The following is a 14,926-nucleotide window of genomic DNA, read 5'->3' as shown; positions in this document are numbered from 1 at the left end:
GCTGCGGCCCTGTTGGAAACGGGAAATCTTGTTCCATGGGGTCAGGGTGAGTGCGATGGATCCCGGACGAGGTGATGGATCCTGGGTGTCACGATGGACCCTGGCTGACGTGACGGATCCCGGCTGATGTGACGGATCCTGGGTGTCACGACGGATCCCAGCTTACGTGATGGGCCCTGGCTGATGTGATGGATCCCTTCGCGTCCCTTCTCCAGCAGCAACCAGCAGCCGTGCTCAGGAATAACCAAAGAGGGGGCCCGCACGAAGGGACCCGGCCGTATCCTTCCCAGCAAGCCCCCGCCGTGCCCCCTCCTTTACCCCGGCAGGGCCAATGCCACCAGGCGTGGGGCTGCCGCCCCGGCTGTTTTTTTTTGCCGTGCCGGTGCTCAGGCACTGCTGGCCAGATCCTTCCCCCTGGGTCAGGCACGGAGCAGGAGTTTGCAGGTCTGGGCAAGAGTTAAACCCGTTCCTGAACCCCCCTTTGCTGCCGCTGCCGTGCTGGGAAGGGTGCCCGGGGTTAACCCCGGCCTCATGGGTGCCTGGGGGAAGAAACACGGAGCCTGGGCAGACTCTCACCCCACTCTCGAAACTGAGAGAGATGCTCAATGTGAAATTAAATTAAACTTAAAAAGAAAAAATATCCCTTGCTTTCGCCACGTTCTGCCCCAAATCCACAGCCACGCTGCTGCCTCGCTGAGCTGCTCAAGCACTGTGGGTTAAACGAAGCGTTAAAGAGCTGTAGGAGCCCCAAAGGCTCCAGGGCTGGGACCCAAGTGCTCCCGTAACCCTCCTGGCTCGGTGCGATGGCTGTTGCTTATTGCACGGTCTGGCTTCAAACCCAGGGCAAAAAAGGTTTCAGAAAGCCCAAGTCAGCTCTCTCCGCTAAATTTAACAGCAACGGGTGTGAAAAACGATTAAAACCACTGCTGGGTCACGGGGGTATTGGTTTTTGTTGAGGGGTGAGAAGAAGAAAGTGGCAGCATGGGAAGGATCAGTAGCTTTTGACACATACTCCGAAATCAAACGTTTTAATGCCCTGAGCAAAAAAACCTAATTTCCTGTAAAATAGGAAGTTTCTTCCCGCCCCATCAAGTTATCACACCTCACCCCACTCGCACAAGTGCTCAAACTTACCAGGCTTTCCCAAATTATTCTGATGATAACCTTCAGAAAAGGTCTTTAAAACCAGCGGCCGCTGAACTGCACCGCAGGGAGAGGGAAGGCCCTTCACGCTGGTAAATGAAGAAAAATTGGTCTTAAAGAGGCCGGTTTTCTCCCCGAGCAAGGGTCACGCAGGGATGACAACGCAGAGCTGGAGCTTCCCCGAGACGGGCAGCAGACGATGAACTGGGAGCAGGGGTGGGAGGCGATGCAGGTGAGGAGGAGAGAGGACGGCCCTCGCTTTGCTCGCCCAGCGCCGGGCCCCAGGCGGAGGGACCTCTTGGTTACCTCTTGGGAAGGAGAGCTTGGGGCTGGGGAAAGTCTCCATGGGAAGACGAGCTCGGTGTTTGCTCTTGCTTTTCTAGCAGTTCTCGGTGACCCAGAAAACATCGTGGCACCAGCAGGAGAAGCCACAGGGCTTGTTTCACCCCCTGCTCAGCTTGCTCCCCTGGGGAGATGCTTCTGGCCTCTGTACAGAGCGAGGAAGAACCTCTCCATGCAGCGACCATCTCCCACCAAGCACCATGTTTTCCTCTGAGCCTCAGCTCTATGAGTCAAGGGATTCACATTGTGCTTGGAAAAGCCTTTCCTCCCCCCGCCCCAAAAAGTGAAGAGGAGGATGAGGATAACAAACAGCTTCTGCGCAACCATCAACCCCGTGGACCGCCAACCCCAGCCTCCAGAGAGGGCAGGGGGGGACGGGAGCAGCAGAGGAAACCACGAGGGGAAGACGAGCGGCGGCCAGGGAAAGTTATTTCACAATGCTTAAAATGAGCAAGAGGCACTTGGTGGATGCTCACCTCCAACTTACGGCCAGGGGATGGAGGCTGTGGGTGCTGCGAGGATGTCTGGGCTCTGAAAAGGTTTGGGGGGGGAATAAATCCAAAATCCAGCCCAAACCCCAGACCCCGGGAGGAGGGATGGCAGCAGCGGGAAGCAGCAATAGGTAACGTGGTCGCTCTGCTCTTCGTTTTCCACGTGTCTCTGCTGCCCAGAGCGGACACAGCCGCCCTCGGCCGACGCGGGAAGGCTGCTCTTAAATAAAGAAAAGAGGCAAAAAGCTGTGGGGGTGGCACCCTGGTGAAGGTGTTGAAAGCAAACGCGAAGCCAGATTCCAAAGTTCTGTATTTTTCAAAATAAAGATCACACGTTGTTTAGAGACAATCTACACAAGAGTTACAAAAAATAGTCGCCCAGGCATAAGCATACACAGGTTTGTTAATTATACACATATGGTTACAAGTGTGCTTGCAAAAAAGTTCATTGGAAATATACACAAGGCTCTGTAAATGTACACCGTGTAGTGTTACAATTCTATATTCAAACAAGGAAAATTGACAGTATGTTACATTCACTTACAAGTAGACAAAATGCAAAATACAGTTCATCTTCTGTACAAAAAGGGAAGGTGATTCACACTTTACAAGGTGAAAAGGGACTCTGATTGTAAGGAAAACTAGGGGATTCTGTACTTTTGCACTTTTTGTTTCTTACTGTCACAAAATAAGCAAAACATTACTTTTTAAGATTCAAAAAAACACTATTTTGAACTGAATCATTTTTGTATAACATTTAGAAAGGATCGCTACTGTTCAACTAGGTGACAAATAAAACCAAGCATTTATTTTTTTTTAAACATTAACTAGGCTGTATAAAGAGAACATTTCCTTCAAAAGAAAAAATTTACTTCTGGTTGAAATTACAATTTACAATATACAACACTATATGCTACGACCATAAAAGGTGTGAATATACACTGAAATGCACAGGTTTTGCTAATTCTTTTTTCTTACCAAAAAACGGGTTTATGTCGATTCAAACTTCTCCACATTTACATTACAGAGGTTTACAAATGTACAATTGTACAGTCAGAAGTATGTTCCACTACTAGGGTACATTATAGATACAGATCAGACATCAAAACAAGAAAATACTACAAATTTTTATATATGTAAAGTCTACACCAAGTATACACTATATATTTATAGAAGCAAGACCAAAGCCGAGTTGGATTTTTTTTTTCCTCATGCTAAATAATCAAATTGTGTCTCTCAATGTTAACAGAACAAACCGAGTAGGCAGTAAACAAGTACACCCGCCCCTCGCCCCCTCGCTTTAAAAACTTTCTGGGTGTGTACGTTTTCTTCCCAAAAACGACAGCTAAGCTACCTCCTTTAGCATGTTATACTCAAAAAAAAAAAAAAAAAGCAATTAAAAAGTTTCAAAAACTTAATTCTTTTTTTAAACTGAAGCTCTAGCAAGTTGAATTTTTTTTTTATTTATAAACAGCGTTAAATGCGTCGTTTGTGCCATTTAACTAAAATTCAAACTTCTTGCTGACTTTTGACTAAAAGGAGAAAAAACAGGTATTTGCAAAAGAGTTGCCTGCAAGGCAGATGAATTAAAAACGGGTTTTTTTGTTTGTTTTCTTCAAACCAACCACCCTGAAAGTTTCCACATTTGGAATATAGATACAACAGTGAACAAAAATGTGGCCTTCCATGTACATTTGATACCTATGTACAAGTATTCTATACACCAGTAAAACAGCAGGGCAATTAGTTAATTAAAAAAAATAATTAGTACATGTTATGCATAATAAAATTAAAGAAATTTACAAAGGCTTTTCTTTTTTCTTTTTTTTAGCAGTTTAGCAACCATAAAACGTTTTCTAACTGTATATTGGAATATTGTCGGTTGCTGGTTGTAGATGCCGGATGGCCAGTGAGCTCCTCCCCAGTTCGCCGCCTCAGATGATCCCGTTCGGTGGTCCACAAATGGGCCCTAGGTCCACCCCGTTCTTCATGTAGTATTTCTCCAGCTTGGCCAAAATGTGTTTGCCGTAGGTGTATTTACGCAGGGTGGCGATGTGAGGCCGGATCTAGGAGATAAAAGAAGAGTGAGTGAAGCTTAGGAACCCGGATTACGGCCACGTCAATCCTGAGCGAGCTCCGGGTACCGTACGGTCAGAGTGCTGGCCACCAGCAGACCACCACAAAAATGCCTGAAATATTAAAGCGCCATTTGCTGTAATCGCCTCGATTACTGTGAATCAAGTTAATGCTCCATAACTCACTGATGCTATTTTTAGGAGGAACTTCTGGTCAAGCAGGTGGCATCGTCTTGAGCCATTTTACTGGAATCCAGTTGGATCCGAGCGTGTGGATGAATACAAGGCTTTGTCCCAAGAGAGGAGGCTGGAAAGACAGGACCCCTGGGTGCTCCAGCTTCCCAAGGGTGCCCTGACACTCTGCCCCCAGCCTGCGGGCAAACACACTAAGGCAGAAAAGGCATCAGAAGGGTCTAGTGGGGCTGAGCTGCTTTTGCTGAACATGAGCAGGGTCTTCTGCCTCCTTCCAGGCTACAGGCTGAACTTCAAAAAAACTACTAAAAGCCCGGAAGAGCTGCTGGTATGAATTTCAGCAGTCTATCTGAAAGAGCTACTGGGAGAGGCATGCAGCGTTCCCGGGCTGAACAGCAGTTTAATTTCTGAACCTGACAATTACAGTATTTATTTTAAGCAGAGAAGAGGTCTGTGGAAGCAAGCTTCACCCGCTCACACTACTTCACAGTAAAAGTCACTTTCAACGGCACTGTAAGGACTGTAGCCAGAGTAAAACCACCTTTACGGCCAGAGCACCCGAACAAGGAGAGCTGCTTTTGTCGTAGTAACATCATCATGCTGCTGAAGTCCTCCTGGACAGTTTCAGAGGAACGAGACATAAGAGCGATTCATTTTCATTACTAGATGAGAAATATCTCACACCACCAGCACGTTCCTTCAATAACACAATTACGATGGACTTTTTACTCTACGGTGGGAGCTGCAGACAGGATGAGAAAACAGCCACAACACGACGTAGAGCACTCCCTGCTCCTCGGGTAGATACACCACCACTACTCGCCTGAGCCAGGACTGACCGTAGAACTCCCATGGGAAATCCATCCCAAGCTCACCCTACTTCATCAGCTCAGCCTCTAACCGCTTAAATTCCTATTTCAGTTCAAGGACCCATCTTGTAATAATCATAAATTGATGCCTTGGCCCTCCCCACATCCCAGCTCCAAGAAGGTCTGACTGCTGCTCTGAGGTTAAGGAGAAGAAAAGCTCCCCGGGTCCAACAGTTCGTTCTTTGTTCCTCTTCCTTTCTAAGACTTTTTTTTCTTTTCCTGACAGAACTGACTGTTAAAATTACTTTTCAATATTTTATTTTTTTTTTTAAATAAAAGCGCTGTCTTTAACAGTAACACAAACTACTTGTTTGTACTAATAGCAATTTTCACAATCTAAAAGCAACAGTCGATACACTCAATTTTCCCAGGCTTTCATTCAGCTTGATAACGTAGCTGAAATCTTCATATTCAGTCAGTCCTGTTTAGCTGTCATCCCAGTTCTATTTTTGACAACCACACTGATAACCTAATTAGCATTTTATTCAAAAGACTTTGCTTGACAGGAAAAAGAACACGTCAGTAAAGATCATTGGTATATTATCTTTTTTTTTTAAATATATCTCTCTCTATATATAGATTAGCAAAGCCACAGGTCATTCTGCTACAGTTAAACTGCGTATATCCCTTGCCATACATTTTTAATTATCGTTGTAATTCCTTTTGGACCAATACAGATTTTGGTGTAAAAGAACTACTCTGAATGATTCCTAAGCCTAAGAATTAACCTCCCTGAAGATTATTTCAACTGCACATATGATTTTTACATACTGATCAACTGCCTTGTGTAGGTAAAAAAAATCAGGTCTCTTTAACAGATAATACCCACGTCTTTTTACAGGGGAAAAAAAAAAAAAAAAAAATCACTCGGTCCATCTTACTCAAGGATTCTTAAATACACTTGATTTCACTGGGATTTGAATACCTGACAGTCTTCACAGTTCCTCTTAAAAATAAATAAATATGGGGTTTTCCAAGCCCGTGGTAGTATTTTACTTCCAATATGAGGTCTAGCTGTAGCTGGTATTTTTCACAAAGTACGAGACCCTAAAACATGTGACTGAAGAAAATAATCTCAGTTCCACTACACATTTAAAAGCGTATTTTTTTCCATTCATTACAATTATAAAGACCCACAAATGTGACCTTTAAAAGCAGGAAAATGAAGACATCACCTGATTTTTAGAGCTTCCTGCCCTTGGGGCAGCAGGCATACAGCCTTGGGAGGCAGGACTGGAATTAAATATGCATTGCTGCCAAACTGTCTTCATTTTTGACAAATATTAAGTCCTGAAACTGTTACGCATTCAAACACTGCAGCGTAAAGCTAAACCGTGGAAGTCTCTCATCGAAACCGTATTCAAAACTGAGAAACAGAGAATTTGATTAATGGCTCCAGGCTCAGGCGCTACAGCAACACGCCCCGTTAGCGTGGTGTTACCAGCCAAGCTGACTGTCCTGATGAGGGCCGTAAAGCAGGGACATGAAGTGACAAGGCAGCGATGGCAGCCCTCAGAAACGCAACCAGCAGGTCCGCGCTCGGCCTCCAGGTGTGTCGAGGTCTGGCTCGGCTCCACTGAGCGCATAAAACTGCTCTCATCAGCGAACACTGTTCTCAGTGAGGGCAAGCGTGTCGTCATCGCCAGACCTTCAGAGGGTCCCTTGCAAGGCACCAACCCGATGGCACTGCTGCAGTGAAAGTCTTGGCAGTTTGTAGCAGCGTTTGCTACGCCACGAATGCGGAACTAGGTTACTAGGTCAGAAGAGATTGCTAGAAGCAACCAGCTAGTTTTAAGTCCAAATAGCATCTCGTTATTTCACATTTTCATCTTTCAGCTACTACTGAAATACGCAACTTTGAAATACCCCCGTCATTAGGAAATTCTAACGGCAAAAGCAATCATCTCAGCCTTATTTTCTCTCCGCAACCAGTGTAGCAGTGACAAGTCTTACATCCTTATCAATCGACGGCAGCTGCTTACCTTGTGCATGACAATCTTCCGCTGTGCTGGTTCTGCCACATCGATCATCTTCTGTACCACGTAGTTGGCGTACTGATCTTTCATCATGGTGTATAAGGCACTGTGAGGGCCATCATTCATAGTGCACACCTCATCGATCAACATGGCACGCTCCGTACGGGAGGCGTGAGTAACGCATTTCTCCACCACGTTGCTGTAACAATAAAAGAAGGACAGTCTGTGAGCACGCGACATCTCTACCAGGCTTTTCATTCAACCCCAAGGAGATCTCTTACGCTTCTAGCAAGGGCAGACCATTTGGGAGAGACATTATGTGCCGGCACAGAAGATCAGCAATGTGAAACAGAAGAGCAGTCCAAGGAACTTGGGATCCGAGTGGGAATGTGGTAAAGGACCAGTTCAGGTTTTATTTCACCCAAATTTGTGCAACTCTACAATGATGCTGTATTTGAGATCAGCGTCTGTTCTCACAGCGTGCCCATTAGACAAGCAGATGAGTTGTTCTTTGGTTTTCTCAGTACTGGAGCTCGACGGGAGCGGAGGTCCAAGGTTAGAACAACAGGGAAATGCTTATTCAGGAACGAAAGATCTTAGCAAAGGCAGAGAACTTCCAAAATTCCTGAATATATTTAGATGACTAGTCTCTGCTCTCCGGAGAGCCAAGTTAAATAGGATATATGAAAGGGGATGGAGAGTTTTGCTAGTCTTATCTTCTGCATCCCTGACTGAATCATAAAATCACCAAGTGGTTTGCCACAACTAGTGCTCAGCTCAGGGGACATCCTACACTAACTAACGCTCCATCTGGAAGGAAGGTTAGAAAAAAAGAGCAAGGCAAGTCAGGGAGGAAGAATCTGAAATAACAACATTAAGACCACGCTCTTCTAATTCTTGTTCATGTTACACTTCCCTTGTGTCCGTAAGTATTGAAGCACTATTTTACTAATCATAAAAACGTGAGAATATTGAGCCTTTGAAGAGCTCAGCCTTCATGTTCAAATGGCTAGAAACACACACAAAAGGAGTTTACAAACATGGGAAGTTTTACTTCGTCTTGACATTCGCTAAGGTACCTGGATTTTGCTTCTACCCATGTGTAGCTCTGTAGCATCCAGACTAACAGCCTCAGACTGCTGCAGCTTCTTTAAGAGACTATCATTATGCATGTGTCTCAAAAAGGACTGCAAAACTTAACATATAAAAAGCACAGATTCTTCTGTGAAAAGTGGGATGAAAAAGAATTGTTGCTACATTGATTTCCCAAACTCCCTTGTGGCTTGACAGAGCATCCCAGAGGCAGTGAAACTCTCTTATGGAACATTATTATCCAAGGGATAGTGACCACTTAAAAAACACCAAAAAACAAAACAAAAAACTCAACACACACAAAAACTCTTCGTCAAGTTCAGGAACTTGGATTTGAGCTACTCTTCCACATCTTCATCCTCCTTCATTACAAGTAAAACTTACCTTGCCAGTCACTCATCCCAGTTTACAAGCAGTTATAAATAGCACTCTGTTGTTAAGCAAAAAGTTGTTTTCACCTCCCTACACCCCACCCCTAACTCTTCTGCAACTCTAGCACGTGTCCATGCTCCCACAGGGCATGGAGACTTTAAGGAACAAATTCATACCTAGCAAATTTATGTTGACTCAACACGAGCACGTTGCCTCTAATTTCTGCTACAATCTTGCTCTTATCCTCAGGCCGACCATGTTCTAGTACATGCTGGATAACATAGTTCCCATACTGATCCTGTTTGAGAGACAGCAGAAGTGTGTGACAAAAGGTGGACAGGAACCATTAATATCAAACTAGTTCCCGATGTGCATTAAGACTTACAAACTTGAACTAAACACTAATTAAAATATCTACTGTATAAATCATGTAAATACTTTCTACTTCTATAAAAACATGCATTCCAGAGTTTTACCAGGAGGTAAAATACTACATCTTTGTACAAATTATAAAACGCGAAACAATTTCCTTGAACGTGAAATGTCAATACTCTGCTTATTTCAAGTTTCTTTGCTTTCTCCAAGTTTGAACATACCAAATCACATGTCCGGGAGGGCTGCGCCATGGTTCTAGCTACAGGAGACTGTCCTCATGCATGTTCATATTCTGAATGCGTGTATATTCAGATCACAAGATACACATTTTCCCCGTTCACAATACCAGGGGCATGACTCGATGCCTAACTTCCATGCCCAACCTCCTCCCACTTTCTGTGTGCTAAATACATAAGCATACAGAACAGGGTTCATTTGCTGTTATATCCATCCTGCCCCAACACCAGAATCCTAGAAAAGCAAGTTCTCAGAAGGACTGCGAGGAAGAGGAAAGGCAGCCAGGAAGGGGGTGTGCATAAAACCAACACATTAAGAATCCCAATTACCTGGCATTTTCTTTTCCTAGAAGTAATCAGCTCTTTGCACCAACTCGCTTAAGATCTTACTTGCACTGTAACTTCTGGAGTGAAGCATTAGGACACGCACCCACTCAATACTTAAGATGCTTTTCAAAAGGGGAAGTAACTACAACTTTGATACCTGCTGGATACGTGCACATAGCCAAAACAATTAGTGGTGATGCATTTCTTGTCTGCCACCTTCCTTCCCATTCCTCCTCGGGAGCAGAGTCCCTGTGTTCAGACGACCCCAGCAGCACTACAGCAGCAGTCCCAAATAGGCTGCCAGGAGCTTTCCTAATACAGAGCAGTAACCGAGAAACATCTCACAGCACCCACGTTCCCCCTTCCCACACTGACCTGAACAAGCTGCTCGGTGTGTTGGTGAAGTTCCTCCAAGATGGGAAGGGTCTGCTCAGGAAGACAGTGCTCGAGGATCCTCTGGATCACACGACAGCCATATGGATGTGTAGACAACGCAAAAACCTGTGTTCAACAAAGACAGGCAAGCACAGGCAGCAACACATCTGTTAGTCTTTGTCAATCCTAGAAACCTTTCAGAATTAAATGAGCACATGGTGGTTTTTCCCGGGCATGGTAGGTAATGCCAGCTTGCAGCACTGCAGCTCCAGATAGCATAAACTGAAACTGGAAACATCTGTTCCCCACTGCCACAGGACTAACTGGGTGATCGCAGGCACATCACATCCCTACCTGCGCTTCAGCTTCCCCATTCAGGAAACAGGAAAACAAATGGTAAAGCCTCTTGATTAATAAAAAGAACACTGGGACAGCCAAGCATTATTAGAAGCTGTGTTAAAACACTGTTTCAGAAGAATAAATCCAGCATACTGTTTGCCAGCTATGTATTTTAAGCTATGTAAGAAATGCTATGAACCAGAAAGGTTAAAAATGCTCAGCAAAGGATTTTCCTCAACTATTTGGATTTTTTTTTAAAAACCTTAACTACACTTAGGAGAAGTGACAACAAAGAACCTTCTTTCTCATTTCTAACGGATTACCAAATCTGTTGATAAGAACTTGACACATTTTATTATTGCTGCACAGTTTTCTGTCTAAAGCACAAAATCCTATTTGGTTGCTTAAAATTAACAAAAGTAGCAAATCCAAGCACTGAAGTTAAATTGACAGTCTACAAATTTTTAATAACTGTTGAGTAAACTGTGCAGGACAACAGGACTTGAAGTGCAATTAACTACAGAAAAATAGTCTTGAGGCAGCAAGTTTAATCTTTCACATGAAAGTTCAGATGAAACTGGGACGGCTAGTCAAAGAAATGTCAGTGCCATCAACCAAGTTCCCAGAGATATTTCTGCCTCGCCTAACTCCCTAGTGGAAGGTCCAAAGCTAAACTCTAACCAGCAAATCTGCTGAGCAAGTTTCCAGCTAGAATCCTGCTTGTTTTGACATAGCCAAGCAAGTCCCCACTTTCACAGCTGTTCCAGGAGCAGCCAAACTAATAAAGCCTGGTTCCTGCTGTAATTACCCCGGGCTATCCTCGCATCCCTGTGGCAAAACCCTCCATACTTCAAAAGTCCCCCTCCAAAGCCAATTAAGTTGAAGTTGGAAACGCCCAAACCAGCGCTTCTGTAATGGAAGACAAGCTGACTACGGGCAGAATAAAGGCAGCTACACGATTAATATCCGGGACATCAATTCAGGAGAGGATACCAAGAAAAAACTGGGAGAATGAAGCACAAGTAACTGCCCTTTTCTAGAAGAAACTGAGGTTTTTCCCCTGCTCCAAGACCCTTGGGAAACAGCAGTCCTCTAAGCCATCCTCACAGAGAGGATCATAATGAAAGTTTACTATACCTATCACAAAACTCTGCTCACCACCTTTACTATGAAGACGGATTAGTGAGAGACTTGTTTTCCCCTCCATCAGTCAAAAAATACTCGATGTTCCAGGAAAACAGATTTTTTGCAAGAATGCTTTACTGTGATATACCTGCACAAAAATGATAACAGAGACGTGACCAAAGAGTTTCTAGGCTCCCTCACGCTGCTGCAGAACCCTTTCAACTGATGCTTAGTAAAATTTAAAATTCAAAATATTTGAACAAGTTACAGCCACTATCATGCCATTCAAAGCAACATATAAGAATACAAAGAATGAGAGTCAGTATCTTGGTTAAGGACTTACCTGTCCCTTAAATGCATCAATGATAAACTGCAGGGACTGAGGCTGCACACACTCAATACACTTCTGCACCACATGATTACCGTTCTGGTCTTTCACACACTTCAGGACGTGGCCATCCAACTCCCGTACCATCTCATTCTATTAGGAGGAGAGAAAGCCAAACAGAAAGCACCACCAGGATTCATGGCTGATAAATGCAAAGTTTTCACTGCTAAACGTGGTCAAGAATATAAAAGGTACGAAGGATGCACTGATGTATTTCAAACTGGAAGTTTTCCAGCGGCCAAGTGCTGAGATGAAGCCTGCTGTGCTACAGAAACCACCAACAAAAATACTATTACGAAATGAAGATGAAGCACTCATTTCATTAAACATGAGTGTCCTCTTTCAAGTTAAGTATCCAAATTTAAGAAATTTTATTGATACACAACTTTACTGTGCATCCCCCATTCCTTTCTCTGCTCCCTGAAAGAAATCTAAAATGCCCAAAATTCACAAACTTTTCGTGTATCAGCTTCATATATCACTAAAATGGGTCAGCACTGGGATAAGAACTTGCTAGTATTTTACATACGCAAGGTAATACTGTATGATGATTAAGGAAACCAAGAGATAAGGTTTAGATATGACTAAAGTAACACACGTGCAGGCTAAAAGATTCACAATCAGAAAACGGAGAATGACAGTTTTGGTGAATTTAATGACACTACAAAATCGGACGAGTTCAGTTTTGCAACTGATACAAAACCAGGCAGTTCAGGAGTACAGCATACTCAAAAATACCATTCTGGAAGAAGACAATTAGTAAATCCTCAGACCAGAAGTGCCAGAGTTTGGGCCACCACCCACCGTCCTGCTGACAAGTGTGTCAGCAGCTTAGCCCAGGCTCGACCTAAAGAGAATGTGCAATCCTAAAGCCTGTTTCAATTTTTTAATTTAATAAACTACATTGAGATTCTTGTATTACGATTCCTAACACCTTTATTAGCTAGCTTGCCTAGCGTATTTTTCATCTTAATTCATTGTTCATAAAACCCTAGAGGAATTCCTTTATTAATGAGCTTTGAGTGGGACCCTGGCTATCATCCACATCTCTCCAATGCCAGGCCTGCTCAACAGGAACTAGGAGCTCCTCGCTCGTCTCACTGCAGGAAAGCAGAATATTGACCCACATATCAAAACAGTGATATCTCAGCAAATATTAAAGGCAAAACTCTGGCACTGCTTCCTTCAAGGGATTTAAAAGTATCTTCTAATTCACTATCATTCTCAGTTTCCCCTACATACATAATCTCATTTCAGGGAATTAACAGAGAACCAACACCACTACCAGTTAAGTGGAACAAGGAGGTAACAATGAGACCCAAGAACAGTGTCACAAACTTATCATGCACACAAAACATAACAAACGTGCCATAAACCAAACCAAAAGAACACCAGCCACAAGAGGAACAGAAGGTCGCAGTTCAGGTCACCAAACGGCAAGGAACGTTAAACATCAAGAAGAAAGTTAAAATTGAAACTTACAATTACCTGCTGGTCTGGGGGAATAAACTCAAGGGCCTTCTGGATCACCCTGCAGCCGTACATCTGCAGAGCCAGGGACAGAACGTGCCCACGGATACGTTCTGCCAAGGCTAACTTCTGTTCCAGGCTGCCAAACTGTGAAGATGAAACCAATCACCACAAGCACAAAACCCTCACATGGCCAAGCGGCACAGCAGCGCTCCCACGCTGTCAAGCTGAAGTGTTAAACAAGAAACAACTGGGCCTACTGAAAAGAAAGAAAATACCAACTACACCTCCACGGATGTGAACAGGCACAAGCCAGACTTCTGTTCTGTGTCTGTCAGGCATGCCTGACACACTTGAAACAAACTCCAGCGTCAACGGTGCTGGAGCCACCAGGGTGGCATGTGCCAGGTCACTAACCCTTGATGGGGTTGCTATAAAATTACTGGATAAAAGAACCACCAAGCCTTGGTGGAGAAGGAACAGACCAGTTTCAAGAAGGAGAGATGGGTGCCTGCCCAGCCCCCTGGTATGAAAACACAACTCTTTCTTCCAGCGCATGCTGTTCACTGGAAGTTTCTTTTGTTCCTAAACATGTGAGTACTGACAGCTCAGCACAGCATCCATGAAAAGTCTTGTTGGACCTACATCTCCTGGATATGTTGCTATTTATTCCTACACCTTTTGCATCTCAAAGCAAAGTGTTACTTTTCAGATGAATCTTTACGAGTCTCACACCTCAGTCACCCCAACAGGAATGATGCAGCAGCCTGTGGGGAGGAGATGACATCAGTGTTGACAGGTATCCACCATTTTAACCAAATAGCATGGTTTCTACGAGCTCTGTATATTCTACGAGCATCCAATACCTCAGGACAGCAGGCATCTGAGTAAGACTTGCAGGGGAATGCAGACTTACTTCAAAGAACTTCTGGATGACGTAATTTCCAAATACATCGACCATCAACTGATAAGCTGCCTGGAGGATCTCGTTGAACACAAGCTGACGTTCTGCTGGGGTAGCACGCTCTAGTTTCAGCTGAATAAACCTGAAAAATAGGGCTGGTGTGATGCCACTGGCATATATGCCCGCAACACATTTGTTAATATAGACCCATTCAAAAGCTTCATACGCTGAGCTCTTACAAAACACAGATCTTTAAAACACAGTTGCCCTGTCCAGCTATCTGAAACCTCAGGTGCTCGCAGCCATGAGGTCCATGGCCACACGTCATTGTCGGTACCCGAAATATCTCCTCATTCCAGGCAAAGCAGATCTCGTTAGAGTAATACAGCAAGGTCTCGTGTCCCAGCGGCTCTTTGAAATGAGGTAAGCTCTGCCACTGGGACTAGCAAGCAAATTACAAAGCAAGCAAGCTCCTCTTTAGAGATGGGACTCGTGCTGTCAGCATCTGTACCCAAACAACCTTTCAAAAGAAGGGTCAGAATGTTACACTACTTGGCTTTTCACACCTCCTTTTCTCTGTTCTGCCTCTCTGCTTCAGGACGTGATGCAAATTGCAAACAACACTAACTCAGAAAGCAGCTGTCCCAAAAGCTTCCCACAGCACAAGGTTTTTAATCCCACCTGGATCCATGCTGATCTTGGGAGAACTCCATGATGTGACCAGCAATCTCCCTCAGCTGTAAGTTAGGGTACCGGTTATTGCGAAAGTCTTCAAGCAGCCTGCTTCGGCCAGAGGGCATAACATCAGACATGCCGTAGCGCAAGAGATGAAGGG

General features: G+C 44.3%; 1 protein-coding gene across 1 annotated transcript in view; it reads right to left on the bottom strand.

The window, feature by feature from the left end:
* Positions 1 to 2,269: 2,269 nt before the first annotated feature.
* The window catches only part of PUM1 (pumilio RNA-binding family member 1), a 76,230-nt gene continuing 63,573 nt past the window's right edge, over positions 2,270 to 14,926 (bottom strand). Inside the window, 9 exon segments of the mRNA XM_009322259.1 lie at positions 2,270 to 4,042; positions 7,095 to 7,287; positions 8,729 to 8,850; positions 9,866 to 9,991; positions 11,673 to 11,810; positions 13,206 to 13,334; positions 14,104 to 14,233; positions 14,773 to 14,915; positions 14,917 to 14,921. Of these exon segments, the coding sequence (XP_009320534.1) occupies positions 3,911 to 4,042; positions 7,095 to 7,287; positions 8,729 to 8,850; positions 9,866 to 9,991; positions 11,673 to 11,810; positions 13,206 to 13,334; positions 14,104 to 14,233; positions 14,773 to 14,915; positions 14,917 to 14,921 (1,118 nt within the window). The 3' untranslated portion in view covers positions 2,270 to 3,910.

The sequence above is a fragment of the Pygoscelis adeliae genome, unplaced genomic scaffold (genome assembly GCF_000699105.1).
Source record: "Pygoscelis adeliae isolate BGI_AS28 unplaced genomic scaffold, ASM69910v1 Scaffold513, whole genome shotgun sequence".
Lineage (NCBI taxonomy): Eukaryota > Metazoa > Chordata > Aves > Sphenisciformes > Spheniscidae > Pygoscelis > Pygoscelis adeliae.
The sequence above is the reverse complement of the archived record's forward strand: the minus strand, read 5'-3'. Positions and strand labels throughout refer to the sequence as shown.